The sequence below is a fragment of the Choloepus didactylus genome, chromosome 1 (genome assembly GCF_015220235.1).
Source record: "Choloepus didactylus isolate mChoDid1 chromosome 1, mChoDid1.pri, whole genome shotgun sequence".
NCBI lineage: Eukaryota > Metazoa > Chordata > Mammalia > Pilosa > Megalonychidae > Choloepus > Choloepus didactylus.
The window spans coordinates 106,879,340-106,896,201 of NC_051307.1; the positions used below are offsets into that span (position 1 = coordinate 106,879,340).

Sequence of the window (16,862 nt, forward strand, 5' to 3'; positions counted from 1 at the left end):
TCTATTTAAAATGATGAGATAAAATAAACAGACACTCTAATTTTCTTCCTTTATCCCATGGATCATACTGAAAATATTCTACTTTAAACACCACAGAACTTGACAACTACAAAAGATGGGCTTCTACCAAAAAAAGACCCACTGCTTGTGAATCTGTTCCATTTCAGAAGGTCTATAGGAAATTGAAATGGGGTATTCATATGACACTAGTTCTTTAATTTACCCACAGTTCAAAGGTTGCCCAGGTAATGGTGGTAGTGGTGGGGTTACACAGGCAATATCTTCCAGGTCCATCGTTTAGCTTACCCTGCTGCTGCAGCTTGTAATCTGTAGAATATGCCTTTCCAATGATATTCCATACAGGCCTTAAACATCCAAATAATCCTTCAAGAAATCCACCAGTGCCGCTGCCCGACCTGCTGAACTGAATCTTGATGTCTTCAGTTCCACTCGGGCTCTCTTCATCCATGGTGTTGCTGTTCCCTTGAGATACAACCATCTCCAACTCATCTTGTTCCCTTAGCTGAAGAACACTATTCTCAAACTGGTCCCTGGAATCCTCGCTTACACTTGTCAACACTGTTGTGGTGATGGGGCTATTGATGCTCTCAATTAGTTCTGTTCGAACTACCCCCTTTTCCTGCAGGTCCTCAAATTGCTTGGGTGAAGTGCGGTTCCCCATAGATGCGAGTTCATCTTGTAGTCCATTGAAGGTTTTGTTTTCACTCAAGGGTAAGTGTGGAGAAGAGGAGCAGGTCAGCTGCTCCTGAGAGTTGGCCATTGTGCCATGAGTGTGCCCAAGGTCTTGAGATGACACTTAGAGGATTATTAGAACAGAGTTCAGATGCAAGAGAAGGCTCCCAAACCTGGGAAAAACAGAAGGATACACGAAATTACCCTTTCTTTAGTTATCCACACTAATATTTATAATAATAAAAACCATCAAAACAATGAGGGATGGGTTACACTGTGGTATATATCACATGATGAAATACTGTGCAGTGATTAAAAATCACATTGTAGAAGACTATTTACCAACATAAGAAAATATTCATGATATATTAATATTAAAAAGCAGGCTAGAGATAGAAAGTAGAGCACAGGTTACCAAAGGTGGGGAAGAGGGTGGGGATGGGGAGTTAATGCTTAATGGATATAGGGTTTCTGTTAGGGGTGATGGGAAAGTTCTGGTAATGGATGGCGGTGAGGGCAGTGCAACATTGTGAATGTGATCCTGCTGTATGATATACTTGGGAGTGGTAAAGATGGGGAAGCTTATGTTGTATATATGTTTCCACAATTAAGAAAAAAAGAGCAACTAAAAGAGAGAAGACAATCAAATGCAATCCACAATCCTGGACTGAATCCAAGAATGGAAGAGAAAATGCCCAAAAAGACATTATTGGGACATACAAAAAAACTGGAATATAGTCTGTAAGTTTTGTATCAATGTTACATTGCTTGAACTTGGTAAATCTATTTAAGGTGGTTACATAAGCGAATATCCTAGTTCTTAGGAAATATGCATGGAAATATTAAGTGTTCAAAGAGTATGATGTCTATAACTTAGTCTCAAATGTTTAGAAAATAGATAAATAAAAGAGAGAAAGATGGTAGATGAATAGACAGATAGAATGATATGGAAAATACAGCAAAATGTTAGAAGTTGGTGGATCTGGGTGTCTAGGTGGGGGGTTTGTTGGGGTTCTCTGTATGAGTTTGTATTATTTTTGCAACTGTCTATAGCCTTAAATTATTTAAAAATAAAATATTTTTCTAAAAAAACAGGCTAGAACAATATATACAATATGAACATTGTTTTAAATTAAATTCAGTTTTATTGAAATATATTCACATACCATACAATCATCCATGGTGTACAATCAACTGTTCACAGTATGATCATATAGTTAAACATTCATCACCGCAATCTATTTCTGAACATTTTCCTTACATCAGAAAGAATCAGAATAAGAATAAAAAATAAAAGTAAAAAAGAACACCCAAATCATCCCCCCCATCCCACCCGATTTTTCATTTAGTTTTTGTCCCCATTTTCTACTCATCCATCCATACACTAGATAAAGGGAGTGTGATCCACAAGGTTTTCACAATCACACTGTCACCCCTTGTAGTCCACATTGTTATACAATTGTCTGGAGTACAGACTACTGGGTTGGAGTTTGATAGTTTCAAGTATTTACTTCTAGCTATTCCAATACATTAAAACCTAAGAGGTGTTATCTATATAGTGCATACGAATGTCCACCAGAGAGACCTCTCAACTCCGTTTGAAATCTCTCAGCCACTGAAGCTTTATTTTGTTTCATTTTGCATCCCCCTTTTGGTCAAGAAGATATTCTCAATCCCATGATGTCAGGTCCAGATTCATCCCTGGGAGTCATATTCTGCATTGCCTGTGAGATTTACAACCCTGGGAGTCGGGTCCCACGTAGGGGGAGGGCAGTGAGTTCACCTGCCGAGGTGGCTCAGTTGTGGGGGCAGGGGTCACATCTGAGCAACAAAGAGCTATGCAGGGGGAGACTCTTAGGCACAATTATATGCAAGTTTAGCCTCTCCTTTGCAGTTACGAGCTTCATAAGGGCAAGTTCCATGATAGAGGGCTCAGCACATCAAACCGCCAGTCCTAATGTTTGTGACAACATCAATATCAGTCCAGGTGAGGAAGTTCAAAACTTCCACACTTTCCCCCAGCTCCTCAGGGGGCCCTGTAAATATATTTTTATTCTTTGCCCATGTTACTTTGAGATGTGTCCCTATTTCACTCTAACCTACACTACCCTACCACATCTCACTGCCTGTTTCAAGTTCCATGTAATTGTGGTGTTTGAACAAACCGACCATAGAGTTATACTGTTTAGAAAATAAAGATTCTGCACCAAATAGACATCTCTTCCCTTGGTCTCACATGGAAGTTGAAGGTTTAAAACACAGTGAGCTTTGACCTTTACCCTTTGGCCCAGCTTGCCCCAGTCTTAACCAGATCTGCTTCATTCATGTCACTAATTGAAGTCTGGGCTCTTTCTCAGCTTTTTTTTTTTTTTTTTTTAACAGTTGCTGTATGTGCTAATACTGACATTCATATCTACCAAGCTCAATATGAACATTCTTAATTTAAAAGATACATAAACACATATACAACAAAAAAGACTGGAAGGGTATATGCAAAGAATTAACAATAGTTAATTCTAGGTGGTTCAATTTTTAGATGGTTAGATTTGGGTGGAGGTGATGGACTTTTCAAGGTATTCCGAGCATTCTGTATTAATATGCATTATTTTTATAATTAGAAAAAAACTTGTTTCCCTTCCCAAAAGGAAAATTACATTTTTTGGAGAGATATGTATATATACATATATATATATATTTTTTCATTAGAAACCACTTCTTAAGTTTATAAACTGCTGCTCATCTTTTCTCTTTACTTTAATGTCTTATCCACTGGGGTGCTACTTCACTTTCTAAGGCATTCATTAAGCCGCATTGATAAATGTCTTGTGTATGTGGTAAGACAAATTCCTGAGATACAAAATTTGCTTTTAATATATTCCACCAAATTAATGGCAACAGAACTAAGCCCCAGACAGTGAATTGCACCAACCCTTTAAACATGTTCTTTGCTTCTTATATGCCCACTAGCCAATTTCTCAGGGCCAGCTAACCTCTGAAAATAAAGATATAGAATTGTTCTAGATTGGAAAGAACATGCAACGCTAGTCTTAAATTTATTCAAGGTATGCCTCGTCAGAAATTTAGTTTCTTTACAAATCTCTATGTATTAGTCCTTCTTTCCTTCACTTTGTATTAACCATCTAGAATGTGCTAGAGACTAGGGCATGAAGATGTCCTTGCTTTGCAGAGAAGGCAAAAGACATACCAACAAAGACTGGCAGAATAGTGCAACCAAGTGTTCTGGGAGTATAGAAGAGAGGGAGGGTGAGTTTCATGCACAGCTGCCCAGAGGTGGTAACTTTTGATCAGTTTGAAGGAAATGTAGGAATTCATCAAGCTAGTAGACAAGGGGTGAATGAAAGAAGAGTGACAGGGTATTACAGATGTGGGAGAAAACATAAACAAGGACATGGAGGGAAGAAATACTATGGAATCGAGAAATGTGATGTATCCGTGATGTAGGTTATGTATATGTGCACAGAGAAAGATACGGATGGAAAGGCAATTAGAGGCAAGATTGTAAGAAGCTTTGTATGAGAGCTTAGGACCTTATCCTGAAGGTGCTGGGAGTCATGGTATCCTATACTGGGATTCACAGATAAAAATGGATAATCATATTTTATTAATTTCTATTTTCACTACTGAGACCCACGTTTTAAGCCTTTTTTTCACTGCCATATCCTATGAACAGTTTGTGTGAGTGAACCAATGAAAATACCCTATTGTCAGAACTCTCATTCATTCATTCAACCATTTATTGAGCTCGTTACATGCCATTCAATGGGCTAGGCATTAATGAATGGTATATCGTTCCTACTCTTTAGGAATTCACAGTCTAGAAGGAAAGACAGATAGATAATAACAACCACATGGTTAGTGTTATAACACAGGTATGACAAAGCACTATGGGAGTTCAGAAAAATAAACATCAAATATGTCCAGAGAATGTCGTAGAGTCGAGTCTTGAAGGGCAAATCAGGGGTCACTAGGAAAGAGCCTGTGGGCATTCCGGGCATTGTTGGGGAGCATCAGCAGATAACGTGTAGAAAAGGTAGGCAAAGGTCAGATTAAGTGGACCTATATGACAAGCTAAAGCTTTTGGATTTTATCAAGACAACAGAGAGTCATTAAGGAATTTTAAGCAGGGGAGTGATTTGGTCAGATTTGTAATTTAAAAATCTTGTTGCCTATACAAGTAGAGGTTGGATTGAAGGAAAAAAGGCTGAAGGCCAAGATACCAGTTTGGAAGAAGAATTCAAGTAAGAAATGATGAGGGCCTGAACCAAGGCAGTAACAATGGCAGTGAAGAGGAGGGGATGGATTCCTAAATCCTACCTTCTAAGGTACAACTGGTACCACCTGGTGATTTATTAGACATGGGGACAGATGAGAAAAGGGGTGTAGAAGACTTTCAGATAACTCACTCCGGACAATGGATAGATGGGCAATGTCATTAACTGACATGAAATACTAGAAGAAAAGGTTTGGAAAGAAGATAATTAGCTCATTTACGGACACTGAGAGTTTAAGGCCTACTATGTGCCATGCACTGAGCTAGGCTTTTATATATGTTGTCTGACTTTAAAAAGACACTTTGTAAAAAGGAATTCAATGAAAAAAGGTCACGATGGGGACTCATTCACCTCAGGAGCAGAAAAAAAATAATGCAAGAGTAGACCTAAGTCAAATTTTAAAATATTTTTAAAATAGATAATAGGAGTTATGACATGAACTAGGCTAGGTTCTAGGGATAAAGAACACTACTCTTACCATTACTTCTTTTAATGATAAATAAGATAAAGTGCTTTACAATTTACAGAACGCTGTTTACATAATCAGAGCTGGTAAACCAGCTCTCCAGAAAAAAACAACAATCTAATTTACAGTGTTTACCAATTTCTTTGTTATAAATATGCCCACCAAGGCATATTTCATGCTAATAGTTTAACAATCTGCTTGCAATGTCTCTAAATATTCAACAATTGGCTCTCGCAAGTTGGCAAAAGCCAGCTCCAGCATACCACTATACATTTCATTTAATCCTTACCAATATCCTTGTAATGGTATCATTCCCATTTTACAGAGAAGTAACAAACTTTTGTAAGGTCATGTACTGAGTAAGTGGTAAAGCAGAAATTAAAATCTAACTCAAAATTCAGATTTCCAAATTCCCTTGCATTTTTTACAACACAGTGTACCTCAATGATAACCTCTCATTTTCTTAGAGTGCCTTACAGGTTTAAACGTGCTTTTATCTGTGATCATTTGATCTGAATATTTGGTCCCCTGTGTAAAGAAGCCAGAACATGGGATCATTATTGCTGTTTTTCACAGAAGGAATCTAAGGCCTCCAGAGAAGTTACGTAACATGCCAAAGGTCACAGAGTCAGGATTGAATACCAGGTTATTTTTCTTGGTGCAAGAACTCCCTCCTGCACCATGCATCTAAGACACAGTTCCTATCCTTTCAAAGCTTACAAACTACTTAAGAAGTTAAAATTAAATCGAGGGTATAACTTGCTCCTCCCTCCACTCAGAATGACAAATGTTCCATATTCCATTATACAAAGCTTTGAGCAAAGGGAAACAATAATGAGGGCAGGAGTAGTTAACACAGGCTGAATGAGAGATGTAGGACTTGAGAAGGACCTTGAAGGGAAGATGTGTTTGAGACTGACAAAGGAAAGGAAGTCATAGAAGAGTAAGAATGTTAGCAGAGGCAGGGAACCAGGAATGACAAGGACCTGTGTGAGAGGGTTGGTAACCCAGAAATAATGAACTAGCTGGCCAAAGGCAACTGCTGCCCTCACACAAGGCCACTGATAGCTCAAGGAAAAATGCAGATTATTCTTCCCTTTAAACAAATCAGAGCGATCACTTTAATTGGATCAGGTTAGGTTAAGAGGGACTTAAATTCTAGAGCATGGAGAAATCCAGGGGCTGAGAAGCTGCCTGGGAACACAGAATGGAAAAAGAAAGAAAGAAAGAAAAAAAGGTGGAGCCCTTTTTAAAGCAAGAGCTCTTTGGTCAATTGAACCCCCAAACCCTATCCCCCATTTTCCTCACTCTTGCCCCTTTTATGCTCATCTCTAAGCTTTGAGATTACCGATCCCCATCTTTTTGCTTTTTTGCTGATCTTCTGCCACAAATTTGAGCTGTCTCTTGCCTTTGGCCTCCCTGACCTTGCTCTGTCTGTCTTTTAAGATTGCTGACTTCATACAGTCTGACCTGGCCACTGCCTCAGCAGTTATTTCCAGTCTGCCTTTGTTGTTGGGACTCCTGGTCATCCTATACTGCACAGGGCATACATTGTGCTATTGGCTCATATCAAATTTGAGGATAATGCAAATACCCAAATGTATATGTGAATTTCAGTCAACCACCTCTTTCTGCAATATATTTTTTTAATCAAACCACAGGGTATTATATTAATTCCTGGTAAATTTCCACTTTGTTAACCTTTGTCCTGAGTTTCTGCCTTATGACATCTTATTGGAATGAGCTCATATACAAAAAGTTAGAAACATATTCATTTTCTAATCTCTTCCCACCTCCGAGAGGTTAATGGTTGAATAAATAATGTGAAGTGGACCTGTTCACAACTGACACTGGGAATGAATCTAAGGAAAGGAACTCCAGCACAATCACCACATTCAGTTTGATAAAGAGGAGATGAAAGCATTACAGAACCTCAGGGTTGAACTGTATTTTGTTTTACATTGAGAAGATCAGACTTGCTCAACACAACTAGCTGATGGCAGAGCTGGAATGAGACCTCCTTCCTCATTCTATGCTCTTTCCATTAGTCCAGTTGTTTACTCAGACAAAGAGAAACAAATTGCAATGATATTATGACCACTGATGACAAAAATAACAATAATAATTCACACTAAATAATAATAATAATTATTATTATTATTATAATGCACTAAAGCTGCTCCCAGGGAAGCACAAGTATCCACCTAGAGTGGTGACCTGCACTTATCAACTGGGCAGTGGGAGGCTGACCAGCTATTATTGGTGATTCAACTGCTCTGGGAGTGGGGGGAGTGAGGTAAGTGTCAAGTTGTGCATAAAGAGGTATAGTCAGGCTTCCCTCTTGCTTACCAAGAATACCAAGGCCAATCAAAACCAACTAAGGCAGAGAAATTGGGAGGCACAAGAACAAAGGGCAAGAAAAATCATCATCCTGACTATATTCAAATACAATCAGAGCTGATTTTACATTTAAGAAGGGTGTAGGAAGATAAAAATATCTCCATTTTACCTGTGTTTGTATGTACACCCACATGCCACCACTGCACAGTTGAAGCTAGCAAGTGGAAATTGAAGGAACACAAGAAACCCCACTATCTCTGCCTCTGTCTTCTACCTTCTTAGTTTCTCTCTGTGTGTCCAGATTTTGCTCAGGTATCTCCCTCATGGGTACTGACTGATTCTTTTAATTCATGAGAAATCAAAGCTAGTCTTTGTTAGAAGGGGACGGAAAGAAAATAAGGCAAGACTTTTAAATATTGAGAGTAGAATGTAAAAACACAGGGACAGCAGCGAGGCTGGAATATCTGTAGGCGAAATGGTACTGCAGCTCCCCTTACAAGGGCTCCTGAATAGGTAAGGGGCACAGGGTGCTGCTCCCATAACTGTCCTTGAGACACACTTCACCTGCCCTGTGAATTTCTTAGCCCCAAGAGGAGAAAGTGGTTTGTGCAAAATTAGTAGGCAAGATGTGGAGAAAGCAGCAGCTGCCCGTTTACCAGGGCAATGCCAATTTCTGGAAATTACCTTGGTTTTGTGCCAAGATCCCAGGAGGTAGCACAGAGAAAAAGAGGGATGGAAGAAGCATCATGGCCTAATGGCCCTAGAACTCTTGTATTTTTATTACACAACAGAATTTTTCCCACTTTGCTAATTGAAGATAATTTTATAATGGTTAGATTTTGAATTTTGTGTCATAAATATGCATAAATAAAAGACTTTGGAAAACTCAGCCCCCAAATAAAGTTTTCAGTATGACTAAAATCAAATAAAAACTCTAAATTAGGCAGTACTGCTATGAGATTTATTTGTTTATTTATTGGTGCTGCGCTCTTCCCAAGCTGTCTTCCTTTCCTTGGCACTACCTTGCCTATTCTTAAAACAAATGCTACCCTGCCATTTGGCCTTCTGGTCATTTCTCTAAAATACATATGGCAGTCATTAGAGCCTAAGAAAGATTTCTGCTCTTAAGGGCATCATTTCCATTTTAAAACTGGGATTATGGTACTTGTTCATAGTAATACTGTAAAATGATCTTCCCAGCCTAGACATCTGTCACCCAGATCCTGATTTGAACTTCAAAAAAAATTAGGTAGCTTTTTCAACTGGAATTTTTAAATTGTGAGATTTTTTTATCTGAGATAAAATCAGATAAAAAGAGTAGCCTACAACTGCACATTTAGCTCCACTTGCTTTCTTAACTATGAACCATCTACAGGAAGCTCCTGTTTGAATGGACAATAATGATCTTTTATCAACCAAATCTACTGACCTACTTCATTCCATCTTCTTTATAACATTTCATTCAAAAATATTTATTCAGTTCCTATCACATACTCATCTTTTTGGTTAAGATTATGAATGTTTAGTAAAATTGAAGCCACCAAAAAGTTAAAATTACAAAAAGGCAAACCCTCCATGATGACAGTAGGGATTACCTACCAATACCTATCCATACAAGCATGATTAAAGTTGAAAGAAGTTTAGAATGTAGGCTTTGAAATGAATAAAGATATATGATTTTCAGAGTTGTATGCTATAAACATATCAAGAAATAGAAACTTGTGAGGTTTTAAAAATGCCTTACATCAAAGGCTAAATATAGTATTTCTTGACCAAAGGAAAGGTTTCTCTATAATCTCCATAAGTCTTTAAGTATTATAAGTATTAATATTCCTGAATAGAATCAACATTTTCTGAACTAAATTCTATCTGCCATGTGAGGAATAAAATCAGTAACTGCATAAATTCACTTAAAATGTCTTAAAAAAAGATATATATGTGTTTAAATATAAATATTAATAAGTATAAAAATCATTATATAATCATTTTAAGAAAATAGGAAATAGGTTAAAAAGGCCTACCATGGTTATTAATGTTGTTCTTTATAATTTTCTATATTTTCCCAAATTTCTATCATTAGCATGCACTGTTTGTTTACTCAGAAGTTTTCAATCTAAAGCTTTGTTGCTTTAAACACACAGACTAAAAAAGCCAACTTTAACACATTTGCAAATATGGGAAATGATATGGAATGTTAAGGACATTGTCAGGAAATCTAATTGTCAGTTTGCCCTAAAGCTTGAAAATGGGCTTAAGAAAATTGAGAATTTCAGAGCAAAAAGAAAAAAGGAGTAAAAGGTAACAGATGACAATGAGGAAACAAAAGTTCACAACACCTATTTTGTTTTTATGTCTCCCATGAGTGGGAATCATATTTAAGCTAGGAAAGGTAGATTAATCGTGACTAAAACAACTGAAACTCAGGACAGATGAAGAGACAAAAAGAGAATATCTAAATGTTTGGATTATTTCCAATTTCTAAGGTCCAAATGAATTACATGCTAGGGTACTACAAATCTTGCATTTAGGAGAATGAAAACAACACTTTGTAAAGAATGGGGACTATGAGCAAGACAGTTATTCAAAGAAGAGTAGAAGACAGAGGAATACCCTAATTGTCTCTTTCCCTGAGAAAAGCATCAAGTATACAGTAAGTACCTCAATAAATGTTAGCCCCTTTTCTTCTTTTCCTTTCCCCATATTTTGTGCCTTTTCCCTTTCGTTTTAGAATTCCTCCTTAAGACAGTATAGGAAAACCAGGATTGAAATGACAATTGAAATTATTTAAAAATTAGCATTTGAAATTAAAGTTATTTTTGAAATTTGGGCTAGAATGCATCCTTTAAACTGTTTTCCCAATCAATCAGAATCTTACAAGTATTTCATCATAGTGTAAGGGGATAAAGAGACAAAGTGCAAGAGGGAAGGTGCTGAGGAAAAGACACCTAGATTCAAATCCTAATCATTAATTTGACCTTACTCTCTCTAAGTCTCAATTTCATTACCTATAATTGGTGATGATAACAGAAACCACTTCATGGAATAGTTGAGATAATCACATGAGAAAACGCATACACACATATCTGGTATTTAAGAGGAAGTCTCAATGCTTTAGCCATCCAAATCTTTAATTAGAAAAACTAAAATAAATAGATATATGTCATATGCTTCATATATATGTGAGTTTAAAGGGGACAGAAGGAAGGGCAAGAGAAAGACAATTATGCTTTTCTTAAGGAAAGCAAAAAGATGAGAAAAGGGGGCTAAAAAAGAGGGACTGATCAATTTATATAGAAATTGAGGCTAGTTTAGCTTGCAACAACATTCACTTGAAATTATAAATCAAAGCACAAGGAATCAATAAATAAAGAGATACCAGGCTAAAAGGGCAAAGGTAAGATGGAAAATAGGAAAGAAAAATCCCAAATGTATGCAACTTCTTTTTCATATTTAATTTCCTTTGTCTTTAATTACAGCAGTTATTTTTACATTCCAGGTTTTAATTAAACTGCAAACAAAAAGAAAAAAGGAAGGCTCTATGGAGTCAATCCTATGTAGTTCTAATATTTGGTAGAAAATAAATCAAATACCTTTTTTTTAATTCATTTTATTGAGATACATTCATATACCATGCAGTCATACAAAACAAAGCGTACATTCAATTGTTCACAGTATCACCACATAGTTGTGCATTCATCACCAAAATCAATCCCTGACACCTTCATTACCACACACACACAAATAACAAGAATAAAAATAAAAGTAAAAAAGAGCAAGTCCATGTGGCTTTCCCAATCACATTGTCACCCCTCATAAGCTACATTTTTATACAATCATCTTCAAGATTCATGGGTTCTGGGATCCTTTGGTTTTTAACACTGCTATATTATATGAGAAGATTTTACTGATTCAGGAAAATATCTGTTCAAAAAGGTTGTTTATGTTTTAAGCAAAAGAGCAATAAGAGTAGGGGACCATTGCAGAACCGTGTTCCCAAGGGAGACTGTGGAATTTTCTTCCCTAGAAACCCACATTTCCACAAATGAATGATTTGTGGAGGGATGAAACCTAAGTGCAGGGTCCTGATAGGGAGGGAGCCAGGAGGAATTAATATTGAACCCCAACCTCACTCTCCTGCTTACTCTGAGCACTTGCAAGTATCTCCTATTGGTTGTTCCCAAAAGAAAACCAGAAGGCAGGGAGCCCACTGATGCAGTCCATACAAGTCAATTTCCAGAAGTACAGAACAGGGTGCTTTAAGAAGGGCAGAGAGTGGACCCATCATACCATGGAGATCCTGTGGCTAAAGGCAGAGGCATCTTGGCCAAAGCTGGAAATGCAACCCTCAGTGCTGAGCCCCTGCCACTAAGAGTTCTACCTGTGACTTCTGAATCTTTCAGTTTGGTGAGAAAACTCTAACCCTGGGGTCAGTCATTGGCTCTGACTGGGTATCTATTGTACAATATTTTTTTCTGCCTGGGCTTAGGCAGGGGAATATTTTTCTCTCTAAATACATAAAATATAATTTATTACATTCAGGTCATCCATGAGTCTCAGCACCATGCAGTATGTTCCAAAAAAGCACTTCATAATAAATACTACATGATATCCATACTGTGATTAAATACTTTTAGTAGAGGCAGCTTCCTACACACGGGTTCTTAAAAATGAGGACAATAACCTTCCTCATAGGATGTTGTGAGGATTAAATGAGATACTGGACATAAAAGTGCTTTGCAAGCTATGAGGCAGTATCCTAGTAGTTGCTATTAAAATATATTCTAGCCACAGGAAGGTGTTGCATGGTGTGCTGATTAGTGAGAATTGGTGGGCTCTGCAGTCAGGAGCGTCTGTTCATGTCTCTAAGCCAGTGAGAGAAGAGGGAAAATTTTTTGAATGAAATTATTTTATAAAATTTCTCTTTTCCCATCCCATTCACTATTAGAATTTGGATTGTTTAGTTGGACAGTAAAATACAACTGAAGTAGAAATATGAACATAACACATTCTCCACTTATTTTATACTATATAAAATTAAAATCAAATGCTTCATTGACAGTTTGGTATAATAGAGCTATTGGTGAGCATCAGTAACAGTAACATCCAGCATTTCCCATGAAGCTGCAGATCCCACACACAGTTCCTGGGCAAATCCTACATGTACCGGTAGGTAAAAAGTCGTCAAAGTTCCTACTGCCATCCTTGCGTTACTTTTTCAGGTTTTTCTCAGGAATGACAGAATCAGAGATTGTTGGAATTGGAGGGAGCAGTGAGTGGGTTGTGTCTTCTGTTTTCCAGGAGAAATTCATTAGTTTGTGAACTCACTGAGGGTAGAACCCAAGTAGTATTTATCTCTGTACCCTGCCCCTCTTCCTTTCCTTCCTATCTTATCCCAGCACCTACTACAGGATGTGATATAATATGATGAATTTCATTTTTTGGATGAGAGAACTATATACACACACAGAGTAATGTGATAATATATTAATAACAATAGTTTTCAACTATTAATAGTAAATTAATATTTACTGAGATTATGTACCACTCACTGTTCTAAACACCTTTCTTGTATGAACTTACCTAGTCCTCAAATCAATACTTTGATAAAGGTACTATTATTATCCCTTATAATAACTGATGAAGAAACTGGGGCATAGAGAGTTTAAATAGCACACCTACAGCCACTAAGTTGTGAAGAAAGGATTTGCACTCCTCTTCCAGACCCCAAGCCCTTAGTTAACAACACTGTACTATCATATTATATTGGCCTTCTATTTTACTAAGAAAGGTACAAGTCAGAAAAATATGGAACAGGTTCACAGCTTACTTGGAGGTTAGATTCTAAATTTAGAAGGAAAGATAAAAATTCCTATCAACAAATAAAGATTAAATGGAGAATTCTAAACTATCCGTTTTGTTTTCACATTAAACCTCTATACCCACACTGTCCAATATAGTAGCTTCTAATCACGTGTGCCTATTCAAATTTAATTAAAATTAAATACAGTTAAAATCCATTTCCACATTTTCCCTAGTCATATTTCAAGTGCTCAGTAGCTACATGTGGCTAGTAGCACCCATATTTGACAGCACAAAATAGAACACTTCCATCATTGCAGAGAGTTCTATTTGGCAGCACTGTTCTGTACACTATTCATATTAATAGATTTGTTTTTTGTAAGGATTAATCAAGATTGTGGCTTCCCTTCACACATGGGGATGTGGTAAATGTGTAGAACTCCACTACCTTCTTTAAAATAACAGATTTTCAATTAAATTTTAGTAATACCTGTAAATGAAATGATTTACATATAACCTGTAATTATGGTTCATTAGGATCAAAATAAAGCAGAGATCTTTTATAGGATTTGCCAAAGGACCAAAGCCAGATGTCTAAAATCATTAGGGGAGCCAAAGGGATCATTTTCAAATACCTAAGTAGATTGAACTGTCATCTGTGGAGAAATTTTAAATTGAAATTTGATTACTGCTATTCTCATTACCTTTGATTGAATATTTCCATGGAGATGTGACCCACTCAACTGTGGGTGAGAACTTTGATTAAATTATTTCCATGGAGGTGTGGACCGTGCCCATTCAGGGTGGGTCTTGATTAATTCACTGGACTACTTAAGAGAGCTCAAGAACCAACACAGATGCTGACGCTTAGAGATGCTTGGAGATGCAGACAGAAAGACATTTGGAGATGCTAAGCTAAGAGATAGTCTAGGTGAAAGGGGAAAGGCAGAAAACTAGGGAAGGGCTAACGAAGGGAAGGGAGAATAGGACCAGAAACAGAAGTTTTTACCATATCACCAACAGCTCTTGACACTTCTCAGAGAAGGCTGGATTACAGATAACCAGGACAAAAACTCCAGGATGAGCAAGAAACCCTAGACTCCGGATCCAATGTCCAATTTCAACAGAGAAGTAATTAAAACCATATTAAGGAGGCGGGGCAAGATGGCAGACTGGTGAGCTGTATGTTTTAGTTACTCCTCCAGTAAAGTAGGTAAAAAGCCAGGAACTGCGTGGACTGGACACCACAGAGCAATCTGTCTTTGGGCATACTTCATACAACACTCATGAAAACGTGGAACTGCTGAGATCAGCGAAATCTGTAAGTTTTTGCGGCCAGGGGACCCGCGCCCCTCCCTGCCAGGCTCAGTCCCGGGGGAGGAGGGGCTGTCAGCTCCAGGAAGGAGAAGGGAGAATTGCAGTGGCTGCTCTCATCGGAAACTCATTCTACTGATTCAAACTCCAACCATAGATAGACTGAGGCCAGACACCAGAGACTCTGAGAGCAGCCAGCCCAGCAGAGAGGAGACGGGCATAGAAGGAAAACAACACGAGAAGCTCCAAAGTAAAAGCAGAGGATTTTTGGAGTTCTGGTGAACACAGAAAGGGGAAGGGCGGAGATCAGGCCTTGAGGCGCATATGCAAATCCCGAAGCAAGGCTGATCTCTCTGCCCAGGGCACCTTTCCTTAATGGCCCTGGTTGCTTTGTCTATTAGCATTTCAATAACCCATTAGATCTCTGAGGAGGGCCGTTTTTTTTTTTTTTTTTTTTTTTTTTTTTTTTAAATCCTTTTTGCTTTTTCTAAAACAATTACTCTAAGAAGCTCAATACAGAAAGCTTCAAAGAATTGAAATTTGGGCACGTCAAGTCAAGAGCAGAAATAAGAGAGCTCTGAGACAAAAGGCAATAATCCAGTGGCTGAGAAAATTCACTAAACAACACAACTTCCCAAGAAAAGGGGGGTGTCCGCTCACAGCCACCATCCTGGTGGACAGGAAACACTCCGGCCCATCGCCAGCCCCATAGCCCAGAGCTGCCCCAGACAACCCAGTGTGACGGAAGTGCTTCAAATAACAGGCACACACCACAAAACTGGGCGTGGACATTAGCCTTCCCTGAAACCTCAGCTGAATGTCCCAGAGCTGGGAAGGGGGAGCAGTGTGAATTAACAGAGCCCCAGTCAGCCATCATTTGAGCAGACTGGGAGCCTCCCAACACAGCCCAGCAGCCCAGAACTGCCCTGGGGGGACGGCACTCACCTGTGACATAGCACAGTCATCCCTCAACAGAGGACCCGGGGTGCACAGCCTGGAAGAGGGGCCCACTTGCAAGTCTCAGGAGCCATACGCCAATACCAAAGACTTGTGGGTCAGTGGCAGAGACAAACTGTGGCAGGACTGAACTGAAGGATTAGACTATTGCAGTAGCTTTAAAACTCTAGGATCATCAGGGAGATTTGATTGTTAGGGCCACCCCCCCTCCCCGACTGCCCAGAAACACGCCCCACATACAGGGCAGGCAACACCAACTACACACGCAAGCTTGGGACACCAATTGGGCCCCACAAGACTCACTCCCCCACTCACCAAAAAGGCTAAGCAGGGGAGATCTGGCTTGTGGAGAACAGGTGGCTCGTGGACGCCACCTGCTGGTTAGTTAGAGAAAGTGTACTCCACGAAGCTGTAGATCTGATAAATTAGAGATAAGGACTTCAACTGGTCTACAAACCCTAAAAGAACCCTATCAAGGACAGCAAATGCCACGAGGCCAAAAACAACAGAAAATTATAAAGCATATGAAAAAACCAGACGATATGGATAACCCAAGCCCAAGCACCCAAATCAAAAGACCAGAAGAGACACACCTAGAGCAGCTACTCAAAGAACTAAAGATGAACAATGAGACCCTAGTACGGGATATGAAGGAAATCAAGAAGACCCTAGAAGAGCATAAAGAAGACATTGCAAGACTAAATAAAAAAATGGATGATCTTATGGAAATTAAAGAAACTGTTGACCAAATTAAAAAGATTCTGGACACTCATAGTACAAGACTAGAGGAAGTTGAACAACGAATCAGTGACCTGGAAGATGACAGAATGGAAAATGAAAGCATAAAAGAAAGAATGGGGAAAAAAATTGAAAAACTCGAAATGGACCTCAGGGATATGATAGATAATATGAAGCGTCCGAATATAAGACTCATTGGTGTCCCAGAAGGGGAAGAAAAGGGTAAAGGTCTAGGAAGAGTATTCAAAGAAATTGTTGGGGAA

General features: G+C 38.5%; 1 protein-coding gene across 4 annotated transcripts in view; it reads right to left on the reverse strand.

The window, feature by feature from the left end:
* The window catches only part of MAP3K13 (mitogen-activated protein kinase kinase kinase 13), a 174,425-nt gene that overhangs the window by 54,367 nt on the left and 103,196 nt on the right, over positions 1 to 16,862 (reverse strand). For all 4 annotated transcript variants that reach the window (XM_037839022.1, XM_037838998.1, XM_037839007.1 and 1 more), the window contains exon 2: positions 307 to 866. In XM_037839022.1, the coding sequence (XP_037694950.1) occupies positions 307 to 781 (475 nt within the window). In that variant the 5' untranslated portion in view covers positions 782 to 866. The remainder of the gene's footprint in view (positions 1 to 306; positions 867 to 16,862) is intronic.